General features: G+C 42.1%; 1 protein-coding gene across 1 annotated transcript in view; it reads left to right on the forward strand.

Annotated features, from left to right (window-relative positions):
- Positions 1-12517, forward strand: part of LOC138795912 (saxiphilin-like) — a 46862-nt gene that overhangs the window by 1921 nt on the left and 32424 nt on the right. Inside the window, exons 2-6 of the mRNA XM_069975641.1 lie at positions 1418-1581; positions 2555-2663; positions 5043-5264; positions 5905-6123; positions 8273-8491. Coding sequence (XP_069831742.1) covers positions 1418-1581; positions 2555-2663; positions 5043-5264; positions 5905-6123; positions 8273-8491 — 933 coding nt within the window. The remainder of the gene's footprint in view (positions 1-1417; positions 1582-2554; positions 2664-5042; positions 5265-5904; positions 6124-8272; positions 8492-12517) is intronic.

Below are 12517 nucleotides of genomic sequence, written 5' to 3' on the forward strand. Positions count from 1 at the left end.
TACTCAGTCAGTCTTCAGTTATTACTTAGGCACAATAACTGATGCAGTGACCTGATACCATAAACATTACAACCAACATATATGTTACATAAATTTAAGCACAGTGTTTAAGGTGTCAACATTATTAATAATAGTAAAAGTCATTTTTTATTTGCTTGTCTCTGCTGGATAAAACAGAATTGTAAAGTATGGCTCGTATGTATGACATGCTCCAAACAGTTACAAGGTCATAGCCCCTTAGACATGTCATATGACTGCTGTGCCCCTGCTGAATAGCCTCTTCTTCTGAGTTTTCATGATGGCAACATTATACACAAGCAATGGTTAAACCTTTCGATGCTAAGAACTAAAATCTCTATAATAATGACTATTATAATGAATAAGAAAAATGAATGTAATAATGAATTTAAACATTAGCAGTAGGGATGGTCCGAATCCGCCGAGGTTCAGGTTCGGCTGAACCCGAACGCTCGGCATCGGATTACGGCTGTCTGCCCGCTCCGTGCAGTGGGCGGATCCAGCAGGAGGACCGCCTGGAAAACTGGGATACAGCCTATGGCTATGGCTGTTTTCCAGGCGTTCCTCCCGCTGGATCCGCCCGCTGCACGGAGCGGGCAGACAGCGGTAATCATTGCGGATGGTTCGGGTTCGTACAAACTCCATACGAACTCGGTTCGGACCATAACTAATTAGCAGGTCAAACAAAAATTTTGATTGGTTTGGGTCTTGGTGCTAAGACCCCAGTGATTGCTGTACGTTTCACTCTCCAATGCTTAATTTGACTTGTAGGGGTGCGTTCACACTATGGAATCTGGGCGGAAAACCCGCTGTAGGGTCCACCACTCAAGAAGATTCCACCATCCACCTAAAGAATTAACATGTCAATTCTTTGAATGGACGGCGAAATCAGCCCAACCATAGAATGGAGTCTATGGCATGGGCGGAGATGTACGCAGGCGTGAGCGGCGGAATCCTCTGCAGGTAGTGTGAACACACCCTAGCAGAATATGGATGAGACGAGGAGGAAAGTGCATAGTATGCACTTCTCCTGGCTATATATAGTGATCAGTGGGGGTCTCAGGATCAAAACATTTCACATGTCTGTGTGTATGAAGCAGGAACAGGTCTACTGAGCTATTGTACCAAACAGCCTAAACACAGATGGAATATATCAGATGTACTCACAGTTGTCTCCACTATATTCACGAGAAAGACCATCCACACCATTTATCTACTGTATTTTACCTAGAATCTGAGGATAGCAAAATTATAGACTTCTTAGGTTCTTTTTGTATTTATTTATTTTTTTATGAAAATTCAGAACCTTTGACACCAGGCCTGGATTTATTGGAAAGAGATTTTTCTTTCGGAATAATCTATAACACTCCTGATTAATACTTATATCGAATTTGTCCAGGGCTGAGCTCCGCAGTGATAAAACCAAGAAATATACGTTGGTGTGTGACGTCAGATTCTGAAGTAAAAAAGTGCGATGATCTAGTGAAGTCTTGCAATGTCGGTGGGATTCTGCTCACATGTGTGAAAAAATCCAGCACTGAGGACTGTGTGAAAGCTATCAGTGTAAGTACATCTCCATGGGAGTCCACTCTACTATACTGCATAAAGAGGACCTGTCCAAAAGATTGATTTATATCACTTTGTAGACTAGGAGACCATTTCAGTGGTGTTTCTACATTCTTGTCCTGGCTATCTGTGGTGAGGGTCAGGATTTGTGGCTTTTTCTAGCTTTTATTTGAGGCTGGAAACACACAGAGCAGTTTTTTGGATAACAGTCACAGCAGTTTTTGTGCCAAAGCCAGGAGTGGATTCAAATAGGATGAAAAATACAAAGGGAGGACTTGTACTTCTTTTTTCTGTTGGATCTACGTCTGCTTTTTGCAGAAAAACTGCAGTGGCAGGTTTCCCAAAAAAAGCTGTGTTTCCACTGAATTGGATGGACGTATGTCTTTGTCAGCCTTACAAAATATGTCACTGAGGTGTTTCAGTACAGTAGATCAGGAATTCCTCAGCAAATAAGCTATAATGTAGGACATCAGCTGGTAGCTCGCTTCACCTGGCTATACATATAACTGGCTATAATAATCACAATAAATATCAGGGATGACACCCTGTGTGACCTAAACTTTGTCGACAATGTGAAAAGTTAAAAAAAATGACTGGGGCTACAGGAAAATTGAACAATTGAGTCAACTGATCACTGGAGATTGTTGCTAACACAAAGGGAATGATATATATATATATGTGATGAGTAGCGTTTAGTGAATGTCATTAATGTCAGGGTTCGGCAACTTCTCTGAACTTGTATGCTTGGCATCTATCTCCCCACGTCTAGAGAAGTTGGATACAGCCCTATAGAGACCTGGAAAACCTGGATACAGCCATGGAATGTATCTATGTTTTCTATGCAGCCCTCGGGCTGCCCCCACCTTCTTCAGATGCTGGGAGTTAAATGTAGGTTCAGAGAAGTTGCCTCACCCAGACACTTTTATGGAGTCTGCTCAACACTAGTGATGACTAGCCTATTGTTTTTCAGGATGGAGAAGCAGATGCCATTTCCCTGAATAGTAGAAGCATTTACAAAGCTTCATTAAATCCTTTTAATTTGAAGCCCATCATGACTGAAAGTTATCATCCTCAAAAAGGTGAGTAATAATATATTATGTTTTTTTTTTCTTTAATTTCATTAATGTGAATAAATACACAAAAAGGTATTTTTATTGAATAAACTTAAAAAATAAATAAATCTACAAACCTAAGATGCCCATACACATAAGAGGCGAGGTTCTCAAAGTTCTCACATTTCCATAAGCAAAGTGATTATATATATATATATATATATATATATATATATATATATATATATACAAAACAGAAGGTTGGACGGCACTGTGCTGGCTTTAAGTCAAATAGCTTTAAGCTGGTGGGTGCACATCCCAATAGAAGTCGATCCCAATGGCTTCACTGGATATCCAAATTAGACAAGAGGACGGCACTCCAATTGTATGAAAGTGATGATTCATTCACCCAATCACGTGCAGCGACGTTTCGACTCTAACCTGAGTCTTTTTCAAGGCTTGAAAAAGACTCAGGTTAGAGTCGAAACGTCGCTGCACGTGATTGGGTGAATAAATCATCACTTTCATACAATTGGAGTGCCGTCCTCTTGTCTAATTTATATAATATATATATATATATATATACACATATACAGTATCCCAGAGCAAGGTCCACTGTTTCCTTCTGGCAGGCACTGAGATAGATAGCTGTAGTATGTAACTCCACCACTTGGTGTCACTGTTCTGCAGTACACTATTCAGGTTCAGCTAAAAGCCAAACCTATGTCAGGGGTAATTGTTTATGATTCATTCTGTATTTCGGCCTATCACAGTATGTTCTGTAAGCTATCTAAGATCCAATGCTCACCTCACCTCACACAACACTTTCCTCTCACACTCAGCCTATCAGAGGCCTTAGACTCTGTCACAAGGTGGATTTCCCCCAATCACAGAGTTCCCTGGGGATGTAAAAGAAAAAGTAAGTTTCAGTCTCAGTTAATTGTTACCAGCTACTAGTCGGAGGAGGAGAGTGTAGACTAGTCAGATTGAGTGAGTGAGTCTAGTGATTACCGAAGCTATACCGAAGAATACCCTTAGGGGAGTGAAAGAGGTAACTTATCCACACAGAGGGACTATCAGAGGAGTAAAGGAGGAGGATTTTCTGAGAAGATAAGGGCCCTATTCCACCGGACGATTATCGTTCAGATTATCGTTAAATCGTTCGAATCTAAACGATAATCGTTCGGTTGAAATGCATTTAACGATTAACGACCGAACGAGAAATCGTTGATCGCTTTATAAGACCTGGACCTATTTTTATCGTTGCTCGTTTGCAAAGCGTTCGCAAAACGTTCGCATTGAATAAGACATCATTCGGTCGTTTGCAGTAGATATGAACGCAATAGCGAATAAATAGCGAAGAAAAACGATCGCAATTACGATCATAAGTAACGATTATCGTTCCATGGAAATGAGTGAATATTTTCAGGTCTTTCGCAATAGCGGTCGTGTGAGATCGTTAATCGTTAACGATTATGCAAACGATAATCGTCCGGTGGAATAGGGCCCTTAGTCGAGCCAGCAGTTAGCTAAGTGCACTATTTAAGCCAAGACAAGTGTCCAGTGTCCCTAGAGGGTGACCTGCATAACTAACGCACCCAGGGTTGAGGCCTGCGTTCCCTAATCATGTGCCATGAGTGGCAGGTATTTTTCTATCACCACCCCCGAAGTGTCCAGAGTCCCTCTTGTTGAGAGCCTTTAGGTCTGTATAAGTCCCTTCCCTTGAGTAACCACCCTACACCAGGTCCTATTCACCTATAGACCTAACAGCGTTCCGCTGCAACCTGAACTAATCTAAACAAAACTAAACTACTTATTCAAGCACACTGCAGATCAACCCTGTACAAGGCACCTCGGATAGCCAGTCTACTATTTATTGTACTGTTCACGCCACTATGCAAGAACCGCATAGGTTGTGCTGTTTATCAAGTTCTTCAGTAATATCTTTAACTGTTTACGTACTAAAGTGTCTTCAATCCTATCCAATATACTACACTAACTTCTCTACCCAACTGCAACAACTATAACTCCCAGAGTCCCAGCATCCCTGTGTCGGCCTAGTGTATCCAGGGGTGGCCATAGCTGGTCCAAAAAGGCAACCATGACAACAAGTGTCCTGCGGTTCTTTCTAACATCTGCCCCCTTGGGTCTCTTCCATAGCTTTCTGTGCTCCCGGTGGCTTTATATATATTTTAGATAGCTATTGACAAGGAATTGCAAAATCACACCTAAACTGGAGACGGGAGTGGTGCAGTTTCTGGAAAAAAGTGGCCATGTTTTTCTAAGCCTTGATAACTCCTTTAAGAAAGCTGAAGAAAAATGTGTCTTGAATATGTAGCACCTAAACCTATATTACGTTTATTTTCACTGAACTTTTTTTTTTTTCTATTATACATGTTAATTTAGGAACTCAGGGCCCATGTCATAAGGAACGTCATGCTCTGCTTGGAGGAGGACGGCCTCTACTTGGAGCTTTTGTGCCTGAATGTGATGAAAAGGGCAACTATAATGCAACGCAATGCCATGGCAGCACAGGTTATTGCTGGTGTGTTAATGAAGAAGGGAAAGAGATTAATGGGACAAAAACTCCACCAGGGCAACCAGCCCCAACATGTGAAGAAACTGAAAGTAAGTCACACTCTTCACTGTTATTGTGGCATAGTTATAGTTGTCATATACAATATAGCACCATAACTGCTGTATGTATGTATGTATGTACGTACGTACATACGACAGAGATACATTACCGCACTGTGATTTTCAATGTTCATTGAACAGCTTGGTGACCTCTTTAAGGCTGGGTTCACACTACGTATATTTCAGTCAGTTTTGTGGTCCTCATATTGCAACCAAAACCAGGAGTGGATTTAAAACACAGAAAGGATCTGTTCACACAATGTTGAAATTGAGTGGATGGCCGCCATTTAATGGCAAATATTTGCTGTTATTTTAAAACAACGGCTGTTATATTGAAATATTGGCAGTTATTTACTGTTATATGGCGGCCATCCACTCAATTTCAACATTGTGTGGACAGATCCTTTCTGTGTTTTAAATCCAATCCTGGTTTTGGTTGCAATATGAGGACCACAATACTGACTGAAATATACGTAGTGTGAACCCAGCCTTAAAATCAATGCAGTTATAATAATACAGTTCTTGATTAGAAAAGTCGCACCTATAGTTAAGCTAAATATATATGTGCTGATAAGAAACTATTTTGAGGTATTTAGATTGGTTGTTTGTTGATTGTTTTTCATTTTAACAGAAATCTCTCCTTGCTTGAAGCATCGCCAGAGGTTACTTGGAGGAGGAAAGAGACCCTTGATAGGGGCATTTGTGCCAAAATGTGATGATAAGGGTGAATATGTTCCAAAGCAGTGCCATGGCAGCACCGGTCATTGCTGGTGTGTGAATAAAGATGGTGAAGAGATACAGGGTACAAGAGCAGGACCAGGACAACCTCGTGTAACATGTGACGATACAGGTATGACCTATATTATATGTTACAGTTTCTACACTGGCCTAGATATGCCTGTCTTATCCTCAATTTTACAGGTTATTCTTTGTAATTATTAAGAAAGCTACTGAAATACTCTCAACCTCTAAATGTTCCAGGTCTCTCAAATGCTACTTGACCAAAACCAGGTTTTAGTCAAGTAACAGATAGCCGCACTGATGAAAATGGTGCCCAGAGAGTTAGGATGTTGGCTCCACCAGACTCTCGTTGTCACTGTCTATAGTCATAATATCAGAAGGCATGAGGAACACTTCAGGGATATGTGAAAAGAGTTAAAAGGCGTCCACTTTCTTTTTAACCCCTTCGGGACCAGGGTAATTTTCGTTTTTGCGTTTTCATTTTTTCCTCCTTGTGCTTAAAAGGCCATAGCACTTGCATTTTTACACCTACAGACCCACATGAGCCCTTATTTTTTGCGTCACTAATTGTACTTTGCAATGACATGCTAAATTTTTGCATAAAGTATACTACGAAACCAGAAAAAAATTCAATGTGTGGTGAAATTGAAAAAAAAAAAAACGCATTTCTTTTATTTGGGGGGAATGTGTTTTTACGCCATTCGCCCTGGGGTAAAACTGACTTGTTATGCATGTTCCTCAAGTCATTACGATTAAAACGATATATAACATGTATAACTTGTATCTGATGGCCTGTAAAAAATTCAAACCATTGTTAACAAATATACGTTCCTTAAAATCGCTCCATTCCCATGCGTATAGCGCTTTTATCCTTTAGTCTATGGGGCTGTGTGAGGTGTCATTTTTTGCGCCATGATGTTTACTTTCTATCGGTACCTTGATTGCGCATATACAACTTTTTGATCGCTTTTTATTAGATTTTTTCTGGATTTGATGCGCCAAAAAATGCGCAATTTTGCACTTTGGGATTTTTTTGTGCTGACGACGTTTACCGTGCGAGATCAGGAATGTGATTAATGAATAGTTTGAGCGATTATGCGCGCGGCGATAGCAAACATGTTTATTTAATTATTTATTTATTTACTTTTATTTAAAACCTGTGAAAAGGGGGGTGATTCAGACTTTTATTAGGGGAGGGGGCTTTTTACTATTAACAACACTTTTTTTTTTATACACATATACTAGAAGCCCCCCTGGGGGACTTCTAGTATATACACTTTGATCTCTCATTGAGATCTTTGCTGTATAGATATACAGCAAAGATCAATGAGATCGGCACTCGTTTGCTTTCGGCTGCTGCAGCCGAAAACAAATGAGTGCCGAGCCGGGGACGGCGCCATCTTGGAGCGGTCCCCAGCCGGCTTCAGTAACGGAGATCGCTCCTCCGGGACACCAGGGCAATGCTGTATTCGGTAATCGGATGCAGCTGTCATGTTTGACAGCTGCATCTGATTACTGTATTAGCGGGCACGGCGATCGGACCGTGCCTGCTAATACCGGCGGTCCCTGGCTACAAGCGGCACTCGGGACCACCTCGGTTCGGCCCCGCTCTGAACGCCCGCACCCGCGAGAGGACGTACAGTTACGTCCTTGTGCGGGAAAGGGTTAAAATGAGATTCATTACCGCATTTTAATTGACCTCAATGAAATACATTGAAGTCAATAGAAGGTTGGACGTCCAATGCACACAGTGTATGACGTCAAAATAAAGATCATGACAATTATTCGCAGACGTCTTTTAAAAACAACAGACTTTTTTTAGTTGCTCACAGACATTTTTTTTCTGTTTTCACCGTCCTTTCACCGTCTTTACTATTAGGGTCCTTTTACACACACAGATATCTGACAGATTTTTGAGGTCAAAGCCAGGAACAGATTATAAACAGAGAACAGATCATAAAGTAAAGACTGAGATTTTTCCTCTTTTCAAAACCATGCCTGGCTCTGGCTTCAAAACTCTGTCAGATAACTTGTCAGATATCTGTGTGTGTAAACTATTAGATTCAATAGACTTTTCAATTAAAGACACACCCAACAGCCTCAATGTAATGATGGGCCTCCAAAACATGAAATGACTGACCTCATTTTAAAAAATAATAAATGGAAAGGAAAAAGCGTCAAGTGACATAGCCTTTTAATGTAAATGTAGAATATACAGCTATCTATTTACAAATACTATCTTTTATCTTATCTTTTAGCAGCCAGTACCCCCTGCTTAAAGGAACGCCAAAATCTACTTGAAGGAAAGACACCTTCAGTTGGAGGGTTTGTACCTCAGTGTGATGAGAAGGGTCACTACAGCCCACAGCAGTGTCATGGTGGCACCGGGCACTGTTGGTGTGTTAATGCCAATGGGGAAGAGATAGCCGGGACAAAAACCCCACCTGGACAACCAGCCCAAAACTGTGCGGCCCATAGTAAGTTTTTTTTTAAAAAGTAAGTTAAATTTAACATGGAAAGAAAGAAAGAAGAAACACTGTGGCCTCACTTTTCTATCTCCTCACATATACCTCTAATCGATCTATTCAGTACTCTGTAGTGTACTGTTATCTACTTAACCTTTACCTATACCACTTGCAGAGCACTTCAACTCAATTACTTTACCTTCCCCACTTGTGGATCATTGAAGAAAGGTGACAGCCATATTCTCTGTGTTTGCTTATGGTCAAGTGTTTGTTTTAGAAAATGTAATAAGAGCGTTATTGCTACTTATGGGCAAGGTCTTCGCACTGAGATAATGATTTTCTAAACTTGCTCCACACACTAATAATGCCTCCTTTTAACCTCATATAGTTAAAGTGTAAGGGTGCGTTTACACAGAAAGATTTATCTGACAGATTTTGAAAGCCAAAGCCAGGAATGGATTTGAAAAGAGGATAGATCCCAGGCTTTCCTTTATGACCTGTTCCCTGTTTATCTGTTCCTGGTTTTGGCTTCAAAGATCTGTCAGATAAATCTGTCTGTGTAAACGCACCATAACCCAGCCATATTAATGCCCCACACAGCAAGAAGGCATCCTTTTTACCTCTCTTTAAGTAAAAAGGCTCCCCATTTGTGACCCAATACAGTTTTAGTCTTCTGATGTTCCCCCATATAGTAAGTAAGCCCCCCATTTAATAGGTAGGTAGACCCCTAAATAGCAGTATGTAGGTAGATTCCTCCATTTGGTAGGTAGGAAGACTCTTCTTATAGTAAGCAAATGGGATGTATATCAGTAGACCTCCTATAATGCAAATACTGTATATAGCAGGTAGATAGTTAGGTAGCCCTATATAGTAGATATAAAGAAACTTACACACTTAATGGGGTATTCTGGGCAAGGGTTGTTACTATATAGCTGGGCATGGGCTGTTTTAACAAAAAAAAGTAAACTTACTACCCTGGCTTCAGCACCGCTGCAGTCCTGTATCACCACATTTAGGTGCTGAAGCCGCAACGTTGCAAGCCCGCCGAGCCAATCAGCAGCTGAGGCAGGACTCTGCTGCAGCTGTTCATTGGTTGGGGCAGGCCTGAAACATCACGGTCCCAACACCCAGACACAGACGAACAAGGGACGGAGCTGCAGGAGGTAAGAGAGAGGTAAGTTTACTTTATTTTGTTAAAACAGCCCGTGCCCAGCCATATAGTTAAAAACACCTCTTGCCTAGAATACCTCTAAAGAAATAATGTTTCTTGATTCTAACCCCATACATCTGTAGCCTTCTCTTGTTCTCCTGTAGGTAAGTAAACCTCCCCTCAGCTTATAATCCGTAGTTAGAACCCCCCTCCACATAGAGGTAGGTAAGTAAACCCCTCCATTAAGTAAGTATGAGGAGTTTTTCTACCATACATCTAGGCCTAAAAAACATCTCATGAACAAAGAAAAAACTCAGCTCACCATAGGTGGTTTGTTGTGTGATGGTGGACGTTCAGGCAGGAGCAAGTGGAGTAGTAGCGGGCCACACCCGGTGATAATAGTAAGAAGGAGGAGAAGATCCACAGCGTCCAAAAAAAGTTTTGTTGTCTTTATTATGAGGCATATAAAAAGTTACAAAAGATAAAAACGTAGGCCTACCTAAAAAAAACATGGCTGCTTTCCTACAGAGATAGCACTAATCTTGTTCCCAGTGTGCGTGTGGTTTTGCAGCTCAATTTCAGTTAATTGATTGAAGCCGAATTGTAATACCACACACAACCTGAGGACAAAGGTGGTACTATTTTTGCATCAAAGTAGCTATGCCTTTTCTAATCCTGGATAACCGCTTTAACAATGGAACAACAAGAAAATACGAACAAAAATGTTAAAAAAAGTAAACCTACTCACAAACTTAGGAGATTGGTCCTGTTTCTACTGTACATGACACAGTGAAGGTGGTAAATTACAGTGACATCACATTGCTATAGCTGTATGTGCCAGAACACCGACATTCTCAGCTGTTTCCAAACTCTTGCAGGCTGCAGGGGCGGGCGCCCTCTCTAACAGTGATCGCTGCACCCTGGTGGTCAAACACTCTTCAAAGAGTGTGAATTTCAGCAATATATACCGTGTTTCCCCGAAAATAAGGCATCCTCTTTAAATAAGACACCCTAACTAATCTACCAAGTAGCTCAAAGTAAGGCACCCCTGAAAATAAGACACCCCCACACTGAAAGTAAGGCCCCCCCAAAAGCAAGGCCATCCACCACTACCCACTGCCGCTCACCCCCTCCCTTCCCATGAGTGTCCCGTGCCGCTCACCCCTCCTCTGCCTCCCGTGCCACTCTCCCCTCCTTCCCACCAGTCTCCCCTCCCGTGCCGCTCCCCAGTCTCCCCTCCCATGCCGCTCCCCAGTCTCACCAGCTACAGGCCAAGCAGGATGTGTATATAGTTTGTTTCCAACAACTAGTTACCCATGTGTGGTTTCCCACCACGGGTGTTGCTGATTTATACACCCCTCGCAAAAGCCTGTACTCTAAGTAAACGTGGTAATGAAGTTGTACCTAAGTTTTGCCACTAGATGTTGCTAGTATGTATAGCTTGTATCTAAGTATTGCACAGCTGTAGTACTTAAGGGGTTATTGTTGTTTGTAATTTGTGCACCAATGAGAGCTCTTTCCTTTTCTCCACCTATCTCTATTTTCCTTCTTTTGCACTCTCTTCTCCACCACTCACAGGAGGTATTACATACCCTGTAGAAAGTTGTCACATGGGGAAAGGAAGGGCAATAGGTGGTATCAAGACAGAGGTCAAAACACGGGCACTAGTATTCTCTCTACTTTCAAGTATTCTACTTATTCTACTTCTAAAGTTCTGGCAGAGCGCATTACTACTTGGGTTAGTACTCTCGTGACATCCTCCTCTCGGCTTCTCTGTAGTCACTCTACTTCTCGGCACACAATGAAGCCAGCATGGCTATGCTACCTCTCAAGCTCTCAGCACAGATCCTGTCAGTCAAGTCAGTCTACTACTGTATTAAATATGCCTGAAGTAAAGAACATTTTATTTATGTTAACAGGACTCAGTTATTATTACTCTAACACCGACACAATAATTTCACCTTCCTTGGGTCATCTCCCCTTTCTCTGGGTGGTGGTACCGATAGTCCGGGTGGGTCACAATTCCACTCCGGACTACTGTAATAAGCACCCAAGGGACTCCCTGACAGCCTGGCAGGTCACCGACCACAGGGAAAGGGGTATAGCCAACCTCCCTTAACTAAAAGCAGATGTGCCTTCATACCTGTGTGCCCAACCAGCACTGGTTTCTCAACAATCTACCATCTGGCTGAGTTATACTCCAACCAACCACCACAGTAGTGGCGTCACACAGTACCATCAGGCGAGTGACTGGTCGAACACCATAGTGGTGCATTACACAACCACTATGGGTTGCTAGACCAGTTGCCCAGGAAAGCCGGAGACAAGGGAGTCTCACTCCTTGCCTACGTCGTGGATCTTACTTGGAACACAGGACAGTCGGCCACCTTAGAGAAAAGGAAAGGATTTATCAAGACTGTACCTGCAGTAGAGCTCAGTGCCAGCACTCCGCTCTCTACTGACTAATGCTCAGCTGTGTAGGAAGGATTCTACAAGCCAGCTCCACCCAGTGCAGACACCTGAGACTCATACTGCCCTCCTTGGATGGAAACAGGAGGCTGTGGGACAGAAGGCAGTTAGGTGAGATAACTAGGACCCTCCTATCCAGTCCATGACACCTGCTACTGTATTTCTTCTATCAACGCACTTATTTGTCTGTTGGATTATAACCCTTGATTTTTTGTACTATGTAGTTGAGCACTGTTCAATACTATTTTTGCACTAAAATACCTTTTAAGAGGTAAAGTTTGGACGTTGCTTCAAGCCACCTCACTTGCACCTACACCTCACTTTAGTCCTAACCAAGGTTCTTTTGCTGTGTGTTTGGGGTTGGGTGTTACCACTTCTGGCCACCGTGACAAGTAGCCTCAAACACCAGAACCTACCAG

Source organism: Dendropsophus ebraccatus, chromosome 6, assembly GCF_027789765.1.
Source record: "Dendropsophus ebraccatus isolate aDenEbr1 chromosome 6, aDenEbr1.pat, whole genome shotgun sequence".
Taxonomy (NCBI): Eukaryota; Metazoa; Chordata; class Amphibia; order Anura; family Hylidae; genus Dendropsophus; species Dendropsophus ebraccatus.